Source organism: Nasonia vitripennis, assembly GCF_009193385.2.
Source record: "Nasonia vitripennis strain AsymCx chromosome 1 unlocalized genomic scaffold, Nvit_psr_1.1 chr1_random0012, whole genome shotgun sequence".
NCBI lineage: Eukaryota > Metazoa > Arthropoda > Insecta > Hymenoptera > Pteromalidae > Nasonia > Nasonia vitripennis.
The window spans coordinates 932,093-952,660 of record NW_022279600.1 but is presented as its reverse complement, the minus strand read 5'-3'; the positions used below and the strand labels follow the sequence as shown (position 1 = coordinate 952,660).

General features: G+C 38.1%; 1 protein-coding gene across 2 annotated transcripts in view; it reads left to right on the top strand.

Annotated features, from left to right (window-relative positions):
* The window catches only part of LOC103316169 (inositol polyphosphate 5-phosphatase E), an 86,264-nt gene that overhangs the window by 52,255 nt on the left and 13,441 nt on the right, over window positions 1–20,568 (top strand). For both annotated transcript variants that reach the window (XM_032601400.1, XM_032601401.1), the window contains exon 3: window positions 19,679–20,132. In XM_032601400.1, coding sequence (XP_032457291.1) covers window positions 19,679–20,132 — 454 coding nt within the window. The remainder of the gene's footprint in view (window positions 1–19,678; window positions 20,133–20,568) is intronic.

Genomic DNA, 20,568 nt, shown 5'->3' with positions numbered 1-20,568 from the left:
TCGTACGAGCACTAAACAAAGTTAGCTCTCCAACAGCTTTGACTGACTACCGTCCGATCTCTCTACTTTGTTTTCTGTCCAAGGCGCTGATGTGGCTAGTGCACAAGCAAATCTCTGAGTATCTTAAAACAAGACTTTACCTTGACAACTTCCGCACTGGCCACAGCACGCAGTCTGGCGTAATTAAGCTGACTGATGATGTCAGGCTTGGGATAGACAGGAAGAAAGCTATTCTTCTACTTCTATTTGATTTTAGCAAACGTTTGATACTGTGTGTCACGTCAGGCTACTCGGAAAGCTACCCTCTTTCGGCATTTCTAAGCAGGTTATCCGCTGGCTTGCATCTTACCTCTCGGGAAGAGAACAGGCCGTTATTGGTGAAAACAACGAACTCTCTTTATCTTTCTACCATTAAACACCGGTGTCCCACAGGGGTCAGTTTTGGGCCCTCTGTTGTTCGCGTTGTACATCAATGATATTTGTTTTTGTCTAGATTCAGATGTGTCCCTTCTAATCTATGCGGATGACCTGCAGATATACAGCCAATGCCACCTTGAGGGGCTCGATTCCTGTTCTGTCAGAATGAGTGCTAACGCCGAAAGGATAATATGCTGGGCTGCACTAAATCGACTTAAACTAAATGTCCTTAAGACTAAGGCAATCGTCCTGGGTTTCCCCTACTACATAAATGCATTACCTTTTTTTGCTAACACCTTAATAAATATAGGGGGATCCCTGGTCGACTATGAACCATCAGTGCGCAATCTGTGGTTGGTGCTCGACTCCAAGCCTACCTAGAAAGAGCACCTTACACAAATCTGTAAACGTGCTCACTCTTTGATGTACATACTCTACTTCTTTTGGAAGAGCACTGACCTCAGGCTGCGCTAACACCTCGTGCAAGCAGTCCTATGTCCCATCATTGACTAATTCACTGGCTTACTGTAACTTGAAACTGTAGAGACTTGTCAACACGGGAATCCATTATATCTATGGTGTAAGAAGGGACGTAACTATGGCGTAAGTTGCAATGGCTTACGACCGATGGGCGTAGGAAATACTTCATGGCCTGCTTTCTAAGAAAAAATTTTAACACTTTAGTGCCTACCTACATATTAGCCTTTTTTAATTTCCACGTCGCGTTCAGGCCTGTAAGGGGTTGTAACACCCCGTACAAGCTCCGCAGAAAATTATAAAAAATGTAAAATAAAAACTAAAATTCATTGAATAACATTTTTAGATTGTACGCGAGTATCTCGCGTTCCCCCATTCTCTATTTGAAAGCTCCGCGCCACAGTTGACAGCTGAGCTCACAGCAGCAGAACACCAGCAGCGCCACAAGTCAGTCAGCGGCAACAGCAGGTAGCAGCGAGAAAATGGGGAAAGCGCGCAACACGCGTGTATATCTGTTAAAGTGGTGGATAAATAATAAATGTGAGGTTTAATGATTAAACTATGAATAAAGTTTATTTGTATATGGCAATAACCATAGTCGGCGATACGTCCGCTTAGCTCGGAGTCTTACAGCATAGAATGAAACGCGAGATCGTCGTATAGCTTCAACAGCTCTCGCAGTCACGTGATGCTCACATACATATCATAAGTGGGAAGACGTACATGCGTGTGTATGTGGCGCGCGCTTACTAGTCGTTACACGTCGTATTACAATACGTTATTTTTGTTGCGAGGCTTGTACATTTACAATAAATAAGCGAATGCAATTCTCTCTTCTGATTCCAACAGTGCATATACAAATCTTCATGATTTCATACTACTCTGATTAAAGACTTTTACCATATAAAAGTACTAGCCTTTTAACACACCTTCTTACCTTTATAATAATCAAGATTATGATACTATATTCCAACAATAAATGTACTATATTTCAACACGCCTCCTTACATTCATATTATCCTTTCTGTTTTTACATTTAACAATTTTCTGAATTTTTTAAACTTTTCTTTACATAGCGCTTTAGTAAATATATCCGCGACATTCTCATTGGAGTCGATTTTACAGACAGCAAATAATTTTTCTTTTACACTCTCATGTACAAAATGATAATGTATTTCGATGTATTTAGAATTTTTCGTAAAATTACCATTATTAGCAATATTTATTGGTCCTAAATTATATTCATAAATTTTTATGGGTCCACTTATATCTATGTCGAATATTTTTGCTAATTCTCTCACATATTTTATCTCGCTTACTACCTCAGATAATGCTACATATTCTGCATATGTCGAAGCTTTGGTTATACATTTTCGTTTTCTTGATTTCCGATCAATTACATTTCCATACATATTTATTACATAACCTGACGTAGATTTTCGATCAATATTATCGCCTCCACCGGGGGTTGCTACCTTGTCTAGTGCCCGCTTTTTAGGGCCTGGTGTGGGGGCTCGTCCTGCGAGTCTTCGTGGTCGCTTCGGCTCCGGTGACGTCCTGAACTCTGGTCGTCCTGGCGTGGCGGCGAAATTGGGCTGATGCGGGATACCGCCCTCGGGCTCAAGAGTAGTCTCCCTGGCAGGATCCCCGTAAAACGGGCACTGCTATCAGGTCTCTCCCCTGACCGAGGTCGGGCCTCGGGGTTCCCAAGGGCGACCTATGGACTGGGGCAGCCCCCCCATTGCATTCGGGAGTAGGCACAATGGGTATTTCATCCGACCCCTAATCCCAAGGTGTGAGCCATCATGCTGAGGGGAAACCTGGCGAAATCTCCGAGTATCTAGCCTTACTGCCACATGCGGGGCTCTGTGGTGGCGGACCTTTACTTCCCTAGCTACTCGTGGGACTTTTTATGCAACCTTACACAAAAAATTTAGATGAGGGAGGAAGGGGGAGTGAAGCTGAAGGCTACAGGGCAGCACCGCCTAGTCAGCTGGAGGTGGAGCACCCCACCGCGAAACCGGAGGGGAAGAGTGTCAAGGGCAACACTGCCTATAATACTCTGACCCGATGGGTTACTGGGGCAGCTAGCACCAGTAAAAACCTGAATAGTTACCCCGCTGGGGCCTCAACTGCTGGGGACTCTTCGCAGAACCCAACAGAGGTCGTAGCGGGTGGAAGCTCTGGGGAACCTTCGGGGAACCCGGAGCCGCCTCAGGGTGGGCAGGTCAGCATGGGGGTGGGCCTGCAACAACCGCCGGCAGGGGCGAATACCCGCACTGCCAGTGTTTCCGACACGGATCTTGCCGGGGGGGGGGGGCTCACAGAACCCTCAGGCGGATCTAGTAACCGACGGGCTTCGATCTCTGAAGTTGCGACCGAGAATTTCGGGAGCACAACGGAGAAAAGAGGCCCAGAGGCGAAAACAGGAGCTCTGGGTCTGTCCCCTCCTCTCTCCCTAAGAACCTGACGGCCGGGTCAGCGGGCAGGGATGGGAGAGCTCCAGGCGTTAAGCGACGCAAGGACACCGACTTGAGTCCGCCGTCGAATCAGACCGCCAGAAAACGACCCAACGTGGAGCCTGAAATCATGGCTGCCAGGATGGTGGACCCCCTCACGAGGGCGATCGTGTGCGAGGGATATCCTGACGAGGAGCTGACGCATCACATGCGTTAGGAGCTCCTCATGGTTAGGATGACTGAGCTCAAGAAGCCTCGAAGGGCCATTCTCCGCGTGCCTGGAAACAGGCTTGAGCCGGGAGTGGTTCTGAGCCGACTGAGTCATAGGCATCCGGACCTGTTGATTAGTAGGTGGAGGGTGCTGAATACCGAAAGCAGGGAGGGACCATACTGTGGAACCTTTCTGGTGCTCAGCATACCCGAAACCTCGGTAAGACTTGAAGCAATCAGACTGCCTACAGGAGAATACACAACCTCGGAAGAGGAGTGTTTAAAACTACTTCTGGAAGCCAACTTCCCGGGCTTTCAGCTCTCCCATGAGATGGGGGATGAGAGCTCGGGTAGGAATAGGCAGCAGAGGGCGGCATGGGATCTGGCGGCGAAGGTCGTTACACCGAAAAAGGTCAAGTGGGCCATAAGGAACTTTCAACCCTTCAAGGCGCCGGGCATCGACGGAATCTACCCGGCATTCCTTCAAGAGGAGCTGGAGAAACTGGTTGGCCCCTTAGTAAAGCTCTTCAGAGCAAGTGTAGCTTTGGCTCATGTACCTGAAATATGGAAAACGGCCAAGGTTGTGTTTATTCCTAAGACAGGGAAGTCAAGTCACACCACCGTCAAGGATTATAGACCTATAAGTCTTAACTCCTTTGTGTTTAAGACACTAGAAAGATTGGTGGATAGATTTATTCAAGACAATATCCTAACCGTGCTTCCTCTTCACCCTAACTAGCATGCGTACAGGGCGGGATTCTCTACAGAGACTGCCTTACACTCGGCGGTTTGGCGCATTGAGGAGCAGCTGAAAAGGGGGGAGGTAATGGTGGGAGTATTTCTAGACATAGAGGGAGCGTAAAATGCACCTCTATCGAAGCAGTTGCAAAGAGGCAGGACTACATGGGATGCCTGGACCATTAATAAAATGGCTTCAGGGCATGCTTACACGCAGGACTGTGATCTCGAGTCTCGGAACCGTAACGGTCTCCGGAAAGGTCAGTAAGGGATGCGCGCAGGGCGGGGTGGTGTCGCCCACCATTTTGTGCCTGGTGGCAAATGGGCTACTGGAAGCGCTGAATGGGTGGGGCTGCTATGCTCAAGCCTACGCGGACGATTTCCTGATACTGATAAAAGGAAGTGAAATTGGCGCAGCCATGGACGCCATGCAGCTTGCATTAAGGAAAGTGGAGAGATGGTGCTGCTCGACGGGACTTTCGGTTAACCCAGATAAAGTCGAAATGGTGATCTTCTCCCGCAAGTACAAGTTAGATGCCTACAGAGCGCCCAAACTCTCTGGAGTCGCCCTACTGGTAAAGGACTCAGCTAAGTACCTCGGCATTGTTCTGGATACAAAGTTAACCTGGGAGAAGCATCTCACGGCCCAGTGCGATAAAGTCCTGGTGGCTCTCTGGACATGTCGCAGGGCATTTGGTAGTACATGGGGACTAACAGGAAAGGTACCCAACCCGAACTCACCGATTTTGATGATTTTCATATATGTTGTAGAACATAAAAAAATAAGAGACACGTATTTTTTTTTATCGGCTAATTTTCACTTTTAAGGGGTAAAAACCTCCCCTAAAGTTAACCCCCAAAAAGCGTTTTTTTTAAATATCTCGGCTTAAAATTAATATTTTTCAATGAAACAAATTGGAGGTTATTTCTTACAAAAAGAGCAAGTATTTCATGGTGATTTGAAGAGTAAGGGTAGCATCCCCTATTTTTTAGGGGTTGAAAACATATATTTTTTGGCATAATTTTATAATAAAAATGTTTAAACCGACTAAAAAAAATTGGAAAAAATGTTTAAACATCCTTAATAACAAAATTTAGTTGACGTCTTTCGGTGTTTTCATAAATATTACCCCTAAGGGGGTAAACCACCCCTAACACAAAATAACTGTAAATATGTAATTCAATACATAATATTTCGTAGAAAGTTTGTATATAGAGGTTTTCGAGGTCGCTGATTACAAATCTGTTATCAGATTTTGAAAATTCAAAATGGCGGAACCAATAGGACGGAAATATCGAAAAAAAATTTTATATAATAAAAAAGTTTTAAACGACTAAAAAAATTGGAAAAAATTTGTAAACATCTATAATAAACAAATTAAGTTTTTCGATTTTTTCATAGATACTACCCTTTAGGGGGTAAACCACCCCTAACACAAAATAACTATAAGTATACTTCAATCCATAATATTTTGTAGAAGGTTTGTATATAAGGGTTTTCGAGATCGCTCTTTGCAAATCTGATATCAGATTTTGAAAATTCAAAATGGCGGAACAACTGTGGTGGACGAAAATGTCGAAAAAAAATTTTAACTTTCTTAAAAACTTGTTATAAATGTGTTATCTTTGTAGCCTGTACATGTGAACTAAAGAGCCTTAATCCCTAAACCCCTAAAGAACAAATAGGCTAAATGGTTGTGCTTTTTAACCAAACCACCTCAAATTCCTAAATTTGTAAACAAGAAAATTCTGTGTGTGAAGCAGTTTTATAATTTCCGTAGAAATTGTTATCAGAATGAAATTCCTTTATTGTAAATTCAACTTATAATGTATTTTTGTTTATAATATTAGAGTATAATAATAATCTACAATCTTTTATCTTTTGCCATAGTGCATTTTTTGTATTGAGCATAAAATATATTATTTTACGATGTTTTTACAATAATGGTAGTCCTCATAAAAGTGTTTAAAGCACAATGCTTTTTTGCACCAACCACATCGTACAATTGCAATGTTTGTGCACCCTTCTATTTCACAATGTGTTGCACAAGACTTTCCAAAACTGAAATCTATAGGATTATCAAATTTATCTGGTTTTTCATTGACGTAACCGCTTTTATACCAGGAATATTTAAACAAATCTATATATCTCGGTGAAGACAGTTGGTTGTGAACCAATGATTGAAGTTTAATTATATTATTTCTCACATGTAAATTCATATCATGATCCATTAACATTACATTATCAGAAAATGTTCGGACAAAGTTTTTCCAAATACGGAATCCATAGACATCAAGTGGTTGTATTTTTCCTGTGGTTCCAGTTGGAATTTTTTTATGTTAATAATTTTATTTTGTGGCATTGTTTCTTCTATAACTTTGTCACAATGACCACTCCAAGAATCAAGTAATAGTATTGAGTGATGGCCTACATAGGGATAAAATATTTTTTCCAACCAGATTTTGAAGTGATCTGCAATTAAACGACTTACTAATTAACTGATCAACGATATTACAATGTAAAAATTGTTATTAGTTCCCTTACTTGTTGTTAATTTTCCAGATTTGGATGCTTCCACGTACACGTTTTCTGGTCTAAATATGTTTTGTTCTACAATAGGGCCAAACTTGCCACTTGGTTCCTTTAAAATAAGAAATAGCGGTGACAACAGTTGTCCAGTAGCTAATATTAGTGGCTGTATAGTATAACTATGCGTTGTTGCTGAAATTGACTGTACCAGACATTGCACTTGCTTTTCTTCTTCTATTGCTAATGTTCTTCCAGAATGCATTTCTAGCTGAAATCCGCTCTGATCTGTATTATACAAATTTTCGAGTCCAATCCTTGGTATACACGATTTAACGTCATCGATAAATGCTTCAGCTTTAGCCGTAAGTTCTGCACTACTTTCTAGTGTTTTTCTTGTTATGAACTTATTTATTTTCCTAGAAACTATTCGGTGTGCTTGCTTAAATTTGAGTAACCAATGTTTAGAAGCTTTGAATCTAATATCATCAAAACCAATTTCTTTTTTAGCTTGTAAGGCCCATCGAATTATATCTTCATCATGGATAATTGAACCACTATCGAGAGCTGCTTGAAAATTATCCAGGGTATACTGACAAATTTGTGCTACTTTTTCTCTATACGTGCCACCTTTATTAATTGAATGAGCCCAACGACGTAGCTGACTAATAGATGATACTTTTTTGAATCTGTTTTGCACTGTTTTGAGACTTAAATTTTGCTTCGTTTTGCTACTTCTCCAAAATTCTACAGCTCTTTTTTTGTATTCAAAATCTAGTTCTTCATTATCTGCTGTACATTGATTTGTTGGTGCTATATCCGGATCAGGAAAATGATGTTGCACTTCATCTTCAATTATTTCCACATTATGGTCTTTATACTCTTCTTGAAAATCCAAAGAGTCATCAGTAATCATTTCTACATCGTTGAAATCATGTGTTGCATCTATTAAAATTTCTTTTATTTTTTCGGCCAACTCTGTATCGTGATAATTCGTGACACTATCTGGTATGTTTAACGCTTGAAAGTATGCTAATAATAAGTTTAGAACGTTTAACGGATTAATTTTCATTTTTCAATCTAAAATGAAAACAAGCGGTAAAATTTATACAAGCTGTATTTTTGCATGTAAGGCACGACTGCTACATTTCTACCAGAATAAAACGAGTGAATGTAAATTGAATCAAATCATTAATTTATGCATTGGAGAAGAATTCTCGTTCCACTTTGCGATGTTCGGAAAACTCTATTTTTGGTTTTATTCAACTTTTATTCACTTTGAAATTGTATAATGTAAATCTATATAAAATCACTAAAGAAAATTTTCTACAACTGTATGATACCACTGACAAACAAAAAGACGTACTATTCGTACTTTCCGGCATCGAACTAGAATACCCACAAAACTCACTCACTGCCTAAAAAATAACACAGGCAGCTGAGGTAAACACTCGATGAAAACAATCTAAAAAAAGAACATACTGATTCGCACATATTGTCAACAACTTTTATGAGTGAAAGACATTTATCTGTGGAATTATCATTGAATGTACGATAACATTCATTAAACTAATGAATGCATATAAAATTCCCTTTCTATAACAACGTGTTCTTTAATTGCAAATGAAGTTCGAGTATTAATATTCTTTTATGTATTTTCACTAATAACAAAAATTATCATAGTAATATAATAATAATAATAAGAAGAAGAAGAATAAGCATAATTGCAATAGCAATAATAACAGTAATACTGATAATAGCAATGATAATGAAAAATAATAATAATAATTAGAATAATATTTATTATTAAATTTAGATTTTTTGATAAATTCATTAAATCGTAGCAAATAGTATTATTATGGAATTCCAGACTGTAAATATTTCACTATAGATACAATAATCATTACTTCGAGAATTCATCTAAAAAACTTTCGGCTTACGAAATAATTGTAACAATGAAAAACTCCCAAGTTTGACAACATTAAATTTTATTACAAAACGCAAAAGAGTTTGATAAACTATTTTTATTAACCTATGTTTTTTCATTTGCAAAAAAGTGTGGACTTTTTGAATTTATAAAATTATATAATTATGCAATTTATGAAATACTTTATAATTTATGAAATTACTTTTGAAATTATGCTAATTTATAAAAGCAGAAAAATAAATAATCTTTGATTGAAACATAAAACGAGACGTTATTTGTTACATACAAAATGATAGAATAAAATATCGGTAATATGTCTATACTCGTGTCTACGGTAAAGCATAGGCCTTCGGCTTGTCTGGAGGTTAGGGGTTTGGAGTCGTTTGGTTAAAAAGCACAACCATTTAGCCTATTTGTTCTTTAGGGGTTTAGGGTTTAAGGCTCTTTAGTTCACATGTACAGGCTACAAAGATCACACATTTGTAAACAAGTTTTTTTGAAAGTTAAAATTTTTTTTCGACATTTTCGTCCACCACATTGGTTTCGCCATTTTGTATTTTTAAAATCTGATATCAGATTTGTAAAGAGCGATCTCGAAAACCCCTATATACAAACCTTCTACAAAATATTATGGATTGAAGTATACTTATAGTTATTTTGTGTTAGGGGTGGTTTACCCCCTAAAGGGTAGTATCTATGAAAAAATCGAAAAACTTAATTTGTTTATTATAGATGTTTACAAATTTTTTCCAATTTTTTTAGTCGTTTAAAACTTTTTTATTATATAAAATTTTTTTTCGATATTTCCGTCCGCCATATTGGATCCGCCATTTTGAATTTTCAAAATCTGATAACAGATTTGTAATCAGCGACCTCGGAACCCTCTATATACAAACTTTCTACGAAATATTATGTATTGAATTACATATTTACAGTTATTTTGTGTTAGGGGTTGTTTACCCCCTTAGGGGTAATATTTATGAAAACACCGAAAGACGTCAACTAAATTTTGTTATTAAGGATGTTTCAACATTTTTTCCAATTTTTTTTAGTCGGTTTAAACATTTTTATTATAAAATTATGCCAAAAAATATATGTTTTCAACCCCTAAAAAATAGGGGATGCTACCCTTACTCTTCAAATCACCATGAAATACTTGCTCTTTTTGTAAGAAATAACCTCCAATTTGTTTCATTGAAAAATATTAATTTTAAGCCGAGATATTTAAAAAAAAACGCTTTTTGGGGGTTAACTTTAGGGGAGGTTTTTACCCCTTAAAAGTGAAAATTAGCCGATAAAAAAAAATACGTGTCTCTTATTTTTTTATGTTCTACAACATATATGAAAATCATCAAAATCGGTGAGTTCGGGTTGGGTACCTTTCCTTGTAAGTCCCCGGATTATACTGTGGCTATACAGGGCCGTCCTGGTACCTCGTCTGGCCTACGCCGCGTTGGTCTGGTGGCCAAGAGCGGAGCTGGCGGGTGCTAGGGCAGCGCTAGAGAAAGTCAGGGGACAGGTGCTAAGGGGGGCGACAGGGGCCTATAGGACCACGCCTAGCAAGGCACTTGGAATCCTTGTGAAGGTGAAACCACTCCATCTTACTATCATTGGGATGGCTGCTAAGGCAGCGCACAGACTCAATGCGTACGGACAATGGACACAAGGCACGAGGTATACCCGGCTTCCGGGTGAGGTGGGTCTCTTGCCGGAATTTTCCATCAAAACTGATATGATGATCCCGCGCTACTTATTTGGAAGAAGATACGGGGTCGTGATACCGACAAGAGAAGAATGGAAGGCCCGCAGGAACAGTCTACCAGGAACTGGGGACGTCTGGTACACAGATGGCTCTAGGGCAGAGACTGGCACTGGTTAGGGGGGTACTACTGCCAAAGGAATGGAAGGGGAACCTTCTTTTCCCTGGGGCGGTATGCTATGGTCTTCCAGACCGAGGTTTACGCTATACTGACCTGCGCTCAGAGGAACATTGAACTCGGCGCAAGGGATAGAATTATCATCATTTGCTCATACAGTCAGGCGGCACTTAGAGCACTTATGGCTCATAGGACGACCTCCAGAATGGTCTGGGAATGCAAAGTGGTTGTAAATCAGCTGACCGCTTACAACAACAAGGTCAGGCTGCTCTGGGTCCCAGGGCACACCGGGATCAGGGGTAACGAAATAGCAGATAGAGTTGCAGCTTTGGGAGCTAAACATCCTCCAATCGGGCCGGAGCCCTACACAGGTGCCCTAAGGTGCCTGCTAACGGGCGAAATCCGGGGCTGGGTTGAGAGGGAGCATACTAAGGAATGGCAAGGAACTCAAGGATGCAGACAAGCCAAAGCGATAATGGGACAGGACACCAATGTCGGTTGGACCGAGTGCATCGCAGGAGGCAGCAGAAATAACTCCCGACTCCTGACACAGATAGTGACCGGGCACATCCGCTAGGTACCACGGTCTGAAGATGGGGAAGGAGGCTACGGGTATATGCAGGTGGTGCGAGGGGGCGGAAGAAACGCCTACCCATGTACTGACTGTTTGCCCAAAATTTGCGCAGCTCAGACATCAGTGCTTGGGGGAGCTTTTCCCCACGTATGAAGAGATTAGGGCACTCGACGCGGGAGCCATATTGACCTTCTGGAGAAGGGCAGGCTTACCTGCGTAGGGGATGCCATGACGAAGGGTGGTACAATGGGTTTACAGCCTAAGTGCTAGGGATCTTGGTGGTTCCCCCTTCATAGTAATAATAATAATAATAATAATAATCGCCTGCCTAATCAGTATCAACATAGAAATGTATAATATCGCAATTTTCATTCTTTCTATAATGTAAGTTTAAATCTTTCGTTAAATACAAATATTTCAAAATTCGCAAAGCATTTTTCCAATGTGTTTTACTATAACTATGTTGATATCTACTAAGATAATTGACGCTATAACTTATATCTGGTCGAGTACTTGAACTTATGTATAACAAAGCACCTATCAAATTTGTCTCCATAGGAGTACTATACAATCTACTATCTTTTATTTTATATTTATCGGCTAGTGACTCTATATATCTCGTTTGACTTAAAGTGAGTTTATCATCTAAATAATTGTAATTTATATTTATTCCAAGATACTCTTTAATTTCTCCTAGGTCTTTCATTTTTAATTTATTTGACAAAATTTCCTTAATACTTTGTCTTTTTTCCTCGTTTTTACTACAAATTAACAAATCGTCTACATAAATCAAAATATAATAAATATGATATGATGAAATAATATAAATTTCATCATTTTCTTTTCCATTTTTTGTATAAACAGAGATTTACATTACTTCTTTTGAATCCTAATTTTGTAATGCATTCTTCAAAACACTCATACCAGTCTCTAGGACTTTCTCTCAATCCATACAACGCTTTTGACAATTTGTATACTTTATTTGTTTCGTCTTCATAACCGTTTGGTTGATAAACATATACCTCTGAATTGATTTTGCCACGTAAAAAGGCAGTTTCTACATACATTCGCTTAATCTTTTAGCCGTTTTGTCAACAATAAGAAAATAAAATTTTTAATGTTTGATTCTTTGTCATCAATTACATCTGTTTGTTGAAAAGCACTAGCTTAGCCTTATATCTATCATCTGATTTTCCCATATATACCCATTTAACGTCCAAAACTTTTTTATCTTTTACTCTATCTACTAATTTCCAAGTTTTATTTTTCTTTGTGCAATCTATTTCTTTATTTGCATTTTCCCAATTTTTACTTTGATCACTATTTATCGCCTCCTTAAATGTACAAGGCGCATCTATCCTACAATGATTTACATAGATATTTTTAGAAATGTCATTTCTGAATTTTTCCGGGAGTTGATTTATAAATGAAGTAAAAGTGTTATTGATTGGATACCTAACACTAGGTTTTCTTTCATGTGTGGATCTACGTGGAGATTTTGGCTTTAGAGTTTCTTGATTATTTTTGATTTCATCTTGTACTTTTTCATCTTCATCACCACTTTCAAAAACATTATCAATTAAACTACCATCTGAACTCGCATTGCTTTCATTATCATTATCATTGTCATTTTCATCAAGATTAATACATTTTTCTCTACAATAACAGCATATCTCGCTACTATTATTTTATTATTTTTTAGTACTCTATAGCCAACATCGCTATAACCTAGTAATATTCCCATATTTGCCTTTTTATCCCATTTAGAAACTCTCTTTTGTTCTGGTATTCGCACAAAAACTTTACTCCTATATAATCTTAAATGTTTAACATTTGATTTTACCTTAAACAATATTTCATACGGAGTTTTTCTCTCAATTATATTTGCTAACGTACGATTTTTCAGATATATGGCCGCACATACTATTTCAGGCCAGTACTTTTTATGTACTTGTGTCTCTTCTAATAAACAACGCGACAAGCTTAATATTGTTCGATTGAATCTTTCGGCAGTACCGTTCAATTCATGTACGTACGCTGGACAATTGTTAATTTAGATACCTTTTTCTTTTGCAAATTTATAAAAACGATTATTCAGGTATTCTGTATAATTATCACATCTTATTGTTTTTAGTTTCTTTTCTGTTAAATTTTCACTCTCATTAATAAATTGAACTAAATAATAAAAAACTTCATCTTCCGTTTTAATGCAATAAACTTTGGCTATTTTGCTATAGTCGTCTACAAACGAGACAAAGTATTTCTCATCTTTTAACCCAGGTGTTGGAAAACTACCACATACATCTGTGTAAATAATTTCTAATATGTTTTTAGCTTTAGTTCGATTATTATTAAATAGTAAATTTGTCATTTTATTTTCTATACAGGTTTTACCAACTCGAGTTTACTTGGAGTATCCTCTAACAATTATTGTTTACATAATATATCTAAATAGCCTAAGTTTATGTGACCTAACATTATGTGCCATCTTTCTTCGGAACTAATGTTATTATTAGTTCGCTCAGCACTATTTACAAAATTTATATTTAATTTACTTTTCATTTTATACGTACTATTCTCTTTATGTGCTACCGCTATAAATATATTATTCTCATTTATAATCTTTGCATAGTTTCCTTGTGAAATAATTTTTTTATTCTTTTCTGTTAATTTACAAACACTAATTAAATTTATGTTCAAATCTCTCGCATAAAAAACTTTACTCATATATACTTTATTTTGTCTATCGAAAGTTGTGACGTAGCCAAACTCGGGGAAATTTGAAAGTCTCCCACGAGGCCTGAAGGCCCGCATAACTAATTTTTTTATACGTTTTCTCCGCGTTTTCTCGGAAGAGGTTCCGCCGAATCCTCTCTCACTCGCTCGGGTTTGCAAGGGGATAATCAGAAATTATAACTCTCGAGTTCCCTATTTACAGCACCTTATTCTCTCACCCGTCCTCCGATCCGTTACAAAATCTCTACGCATTCACTCTCTCTCTCTCTCTCTCTCTCTCTCTCTCTCTCTCTCTCTCTCTCACTCATAAACTCTCTCGCGTTCACCTCCGATTCCGAAGGCGCGCTCTCACGCGAGCCACGCTGTCGCGGCCAAGGCCGAATTTCCTCGACGACGCGGTTGCTGCACGACGATATCCTCGCGTCCGCGATCACGCTTCTCTATCTTTGTTCTTTCACTCTCACAAGCACACTCTCTCAACCACGTTCGCCTTCGCGCTCCTCTCACGATCGCGTCCGCGAATCTCCTAACTCGTGCCTCTGAGTACCTACTTAGTCTTCGTCTCGACGCCTAGACTGATGCTGGCAGCTCGACTCGGGATGGCAACTTCCTGGAGATGACCTTGGCGCAGCTTCCTCTCTCGTTTCCTCGGTTGAAGTGGCCTCGGCAGTCCAGGTCGTCCTCTCAATCTGGCTGCTCATTTCGTCTTCTTCTAGACGTCCCCACGATAACCCTCGAACTTTACACCCCACAATAAATCTCACAAAGACTCTAACTTAAATTTCTCCGGCTCGTGTGTTCCGCTCGGGCGTCACACAAAAAGTGCGCGAACGGGAGAAAACCGCGCTCTTCACCGCTCGCTCCCGCTTCTCCCACCCCTCGGTTCTCCTCGCGCGCGGTTCCATCGGCCGAAAATCGACGCGCATCAGCCTTGCATGGTTCATCTTCCCCGCTCCTTGTTGCCCCGACGGCGCGAAGCTCGGCACGGCTCGTCGATTGGCGCACGCGCTCTCCTTTCACGCTCTCTCACTCGCACTCATACTATCCCTATCTCTGCACTGGCGTAGCAGTGCCACTCTCTAGACGTTTCTCTGTTTCTCTTCGCTCTTCCTCGGTGCCATCCTTCCTCCGCTCCAGTGATGTTCCATATTCACGTGCACTACGCGCACTCGCGATGTATCTCGGGAAAAATAGCACAAAAATTAGAAGAGCCCTGGCAACTTATCTGTCGTCAGTGGTTCTCCGCGTTCGGCTAACTCGCCTTCACGTGACGTGCAAAAGGCACCGTCGCAATGTATCAAAAAAACTTACGACATTTCCAATTCTCATGGCTTTTACAGATCGATTGTCTCCTAAATAAATATTTACTGGTTTCTTTAATTTAATACAATTTTCAAAATAATTTTCATTATTAATAATATGATCGGAGCACCCGCTATCTAATAGCCATTTTATTTCATTTTCTGATTCATCATTACCTATATTACCATGTACTGCGTGCACTGTTGCTACCTGCTTATTCCTCCTCTGCCGCAGCCACGGCCACGTGTTAAAACTCGCCGTGTTGCGCCGCTGTGTCCCGCTTGGCCGCCATCTTGGTACTCTCTTGCAAAATGCCCGGTTTTTCCACACTTAAAACATTTTCCCTTTTTTGTGACGAAGACGTTTGACTTTCTTTCTGAGTCTTTGTTTCCGTTTTTCATTTCGGCTATTTAAATTTTTTTACGTATTCTGCTGTTTGATTACTTTCTGGTAACGTGTCTATTAAAACACTAATATAACTGTATTGGTTTGGCAGTGTTGAGCATATAATTTAGCTTCTTCTTTTCACTTATTTTGGTATCTGCGCCTTTCAACTCATTCACAGCTATTTCAAAATCACTGAAGAGTGTCACAGTGTCACAGTATTTTTCTAGTTTCAACTTTTTAAATTTTGTTTCTGTATACAATTTGTTGTGCTGTAGATTCTTTCAGATACATACTATCAAACTTTTTTATTATCCCAAAAGCAGTAGTTTCTTCGCACACAAATTCCAACTGTTTATTTGAGATCAAGCTATATATTATATTCATAGCTTTTAAGTCTTGTTCATCCCATGGTTCCTTATCTTTTGTTACATCTTTTTCTCTTGTTATCACTGTTTCACATTTTTTAAGCTTCAAAAACAAACTGATTCTCTTCTTCCACATAGTATAATCCTCTCCTTAGAACACCGGTATAGCAAATTCTTTCTTCTACATTTTGTCTTTTTGAATTTTAATCTTATATTTTCAGTTTAAAACTTTTTTCGTACCGCTATAATATAATAATAGACACTGTGAGTTTTAATGGTTAAACTATGAATACAGTTTATTTGTATATGGCAATAACTATAGTCGGTGACACGTCCGCTCAGCTCGGAGTCTTACAGCAGAGAGTGAGACGCGAGATCATCGCAGAGGCTTCAACAGCTCTCGCAGTCACGTGATGCTCACATACATATAAGTGGGGAGACGTACATGTGTGTGTTTGTGGCGCGCGCTTACCAGCCGTTACGCGTCGTATTACAATACGTTATATTTGTTGCTAGGCTTCTACTTTTACAATAAATAAGCAAATGCAATTCTCTCTTCTGATTCCAACAGTGCATATACAAATCTTCATGATTTCATACTACTCTTATTAAATACTTTTACCATATAAAAGTCAATTCAACACACCTTCTTACTTTTATATTAATTAAGATACTTACTATATTACAACAATAAATGTACCATATTTCAACAATATATATACACAGTGATAGGCGAGCGCAGCTGCGCGATAAGATAAGAGAAGGAGTATCGGGTGAGCGGCGGTGCGGCGCGCACATTAGAATATATGTGTATGAATGATAAATGTTTAAAGGTGTTAATGTACGTGTGCAGGTATGAATGTGATAGTTTTTTCGACGGCTCGATACCTGCTCTCTCCGCAGCCTATATAAGGACTTGTGCGGACTATTCAAGCTCACTAGCTCCAGCGCAACTAAAGCGCCTAGTCTCCTCTCCAGAGCAACTTACGCCATAAAAAAAAAAACTTAGAAATATTTCGGTATCATAAAAGACTTATAAATTGAGCAATTATAAATTGAAACTTAGAATAATTTCAAATCTTTTGTATATTTAGCAAATCGTGATCTAAAGCCAATAACGCAAAATAAAGCGTATTAACTTATAACTATATTGTACAATCAAAGCGAATATATAAACTATTCTGTTGCCAAGAATATTTGCAATTTACGCAATATTCTATCTAAAAAGACTATTAATTAAATATATTTATTTTGTTTATTGAAAAGAAAAAACAAATTTTATTATTAGAATATCTTTTCATCACCTGGTATCCCGGACCTCTCTCATTATAACAATACAATAGTGGTGCAAATGTAATCGTGTTTAAAGGATTAGAGTTAAGGTTGGTAATAATCGGTTGTAATCGTAATCGGTCCCAATCAGTATTTAACCGTTCTTATAGTGGTGCAAATGTTATCGTGTTTTGAAGGATTACTCTGCTGAAAAGAATCGCGCGACAATCGCGTTTTTTTTAAGTAGGGTAGCGTTTGTGTCTATTATAATCGGTTGTAATCGAAATTGGTTCAAAATCAGTACTCAACCAATATTGTATGATCAGAATTGATCAGTTCTAATATTGTTGTTCTAAACTTAACAGTGTTTAAGAAATTTGTGTTGACTAATAATTCATTACTTCATTTAAAGGGCAGACAAAGTACCTTGGGAAACATTACTTCGGTTCATCAGTTATTGGTTTTGATTCCACCTAAGAGGAAGCTGTGTAATAGTAAAATTTTTAGTTCTGCTAGAACTTTGTAGAAACGCATTTGGAGGTGTTTGGAGTACGAATCATACATTTTTAGAAAATGTCCATGCGGATGGCTGTGTGTGTATGTGTGTGTCTGTGTGTGTGTGTGTGCGCGCGCGCGTATACCGTCATGTTTCTGGAACCACGCGATCGATCGTAATAAAATTTGGCATGCATATGTTTTCTGATTCTTAATTTTTTTAATAGTTCTGACATTTTATGACCATATTATAGCCATTTTTTGATTTTTGAAAACATATTTTTGCTTTTTTTTGATAATATGATCCATACAATATATTCAACAATAGTGTGTCTAAAAGAGCAAATAATTTCCTACTTTTCTCTGCAATATTTTCCAGATTAATGTTCCGTTCTATTTTTATGATACAAACATTAATATCTCCCAAAACTAAATCGTCAAACGTCTTGAAAAAATTTATGACAATTAAAAACAATAATATCTATTTTCTGTAACAATTTTAAATCATTTTAATGACTAGTTTTTAAGCTAAAAATCGAAAACCAAAATAAATGTGTTTTCTATGTCGTACAATTACGGGAGTAAAAAGGCTTTAATTAAGTTGAAATTGTGGTGAAATATCGATCTTTGAATCACCTTAACTAGGTTCTCTTTGCAGCTTATAAAACCGTCTAGTTTAAAAGATATCAGGATTTAAATTCTCTGTCTCTCACCCTGTATACCCTGTATAACTGAAAATTACTATTTCTGTTAAACCTTATAACTCGCTAACTAAAGTTCAGAATGTTTTAAGAGAATTCATAATTTAATGATATTATAAGGACCCTATGGTATTTAAAATATTGAGGTTTAAAATTTTTTATGAAAATTATATGATTTGATATTGTGACGGGTGCTTCTTATTTTATTTCTATCCAAAATGGACATGTATAAGGCGAACAAAGTGACTGTTGCGGACACGCCGCCAGGGGTCGTCTGGTATTTCTTACTCGCAAGCACAAAGAATCTATGGTGGTCGGCATATAAGGCCGTTTAAGTTACTATACTAACCAATTAATCATATAAGATACGTGCAAATATAATACATTAAATCCGATTAAAATAAATTTGTACAAATTTCGATCGATAAATACCAATTACTACAATGAAAACCTATTTCAATCGATTAAAAACCCATAGCAATCTAGACCGTAACATTTATACAATTACAGACGATTTAGACTGATTTAAAAAAAATCGATTAAACTGTTACGGACGTGCCGCCAGGTTGCGTTCGGTTTTTCTCACTCGCAAGCACAAAGATTCTATGATGGTTAGTATATAAGGCCGTTCAAGTTACTACACTAACTAATTAATCATAAGATATATGTGCGACTATAACCCATTAAAACCGATTAATGAACCATAGCATACTAGACCGCAACATTTGCACAATTGCAAACGATTTAGACCGATGAAAAGAAATAGCAATCGGATCTAATACGTTTTTGTGATCAGGGATTTCCGAATATAATCCGATTAACACTATTATAACCGATTTTAACCGATTAAAACATCGTCAAAAATTTTGCCCAATACTTGCAAATCGGTTATAATTGTGAAAATCGGTTTATATTCCGAAATACCGGATCACAAAGATGTATTCAAACCGATTAGTTTTTTTATCGGGTCTAATTGCTTATTTTAGCAGGGAGGACATAAAAAAACCTGACACGCTGAGCGAGCAAGATAGAAGACAGTGCATACACCATTCTTTTCAGTAAACGAAAGATAGTGCGCGCCAATCTTCTTTAGCTTTGGTACATTTACTGGAAATAATTAATCAAAATCCATCTATAGAATCTACGACTGCCACATTTTTTTTTTTTTTCAAACAAACATACATTTTATTATATGGTGCAAATTATTTTTTTAGATGATATCAGTGATTTTGATAATGTTTTTTTATTTGGAGATTTAAATTTCCGGATTGATGAATCTAGAAATGATGTAATCAAATGGATAGAAAAAACACATTTCGGTAGAAAAATTCCAGTTGCTGTAAAAGAAGATCAGTTGAATTGTTTGTTAAATTCCAAGACACATCTCCATAGTTTCAATGAAGCTCCAATAACTTTCCCTCCAACTTACAAATACGATCCAAAAAGCCAAGTAATAGATTCGAGCAACAAACTTCGTATTCCTTCATATACTGATAGAATTCTATATAAAAGTCGAAATCAATCCAAAGGTACTGATAACGATAATGAGATATACTCACACCAGTGCATCAAATGTTTAGCTTACGATTCGGCAAGAAGTATTTGTTTATCGGATCATAAACCTGTCTATGGAATGTTTGCCGTAGAAGTGAGAGGAATAATATACACGTACGTTACTTAATTTTTTATATAATTAATACATGTTTATACTTCACTTGTTCACTCTAATGTATTAGTGATCTTATGTTTACGAGAATACACATGTATTTCTTCTCTTTTTGAGTATGCAAACAAAAAAAAATATTCACTAGTGCGTAACGCGACGCAGGCATAAAGCCAGTAAATATACTTTAGCGAGGAATCGAGGTGCAGGGTTTCGCGCACAATAAAGAGTAACACTTCCTCACTTATAGTTTTCAAATTAGACTTTATTAATAGACGTAATATCACAAACTTCGAGATCGCGTGGCGGACAGATTACTGTGTGTCGGTGTCGTACTGGCGGACGATGTGTCGCGTGCCGTTGCCTGTGACCAAGAGAGCGAGCGGCTTGCTCGTCTCCGGCAGGAAACGCTCGGGGGAGGGCAGCGCTCTCTAGTAGATC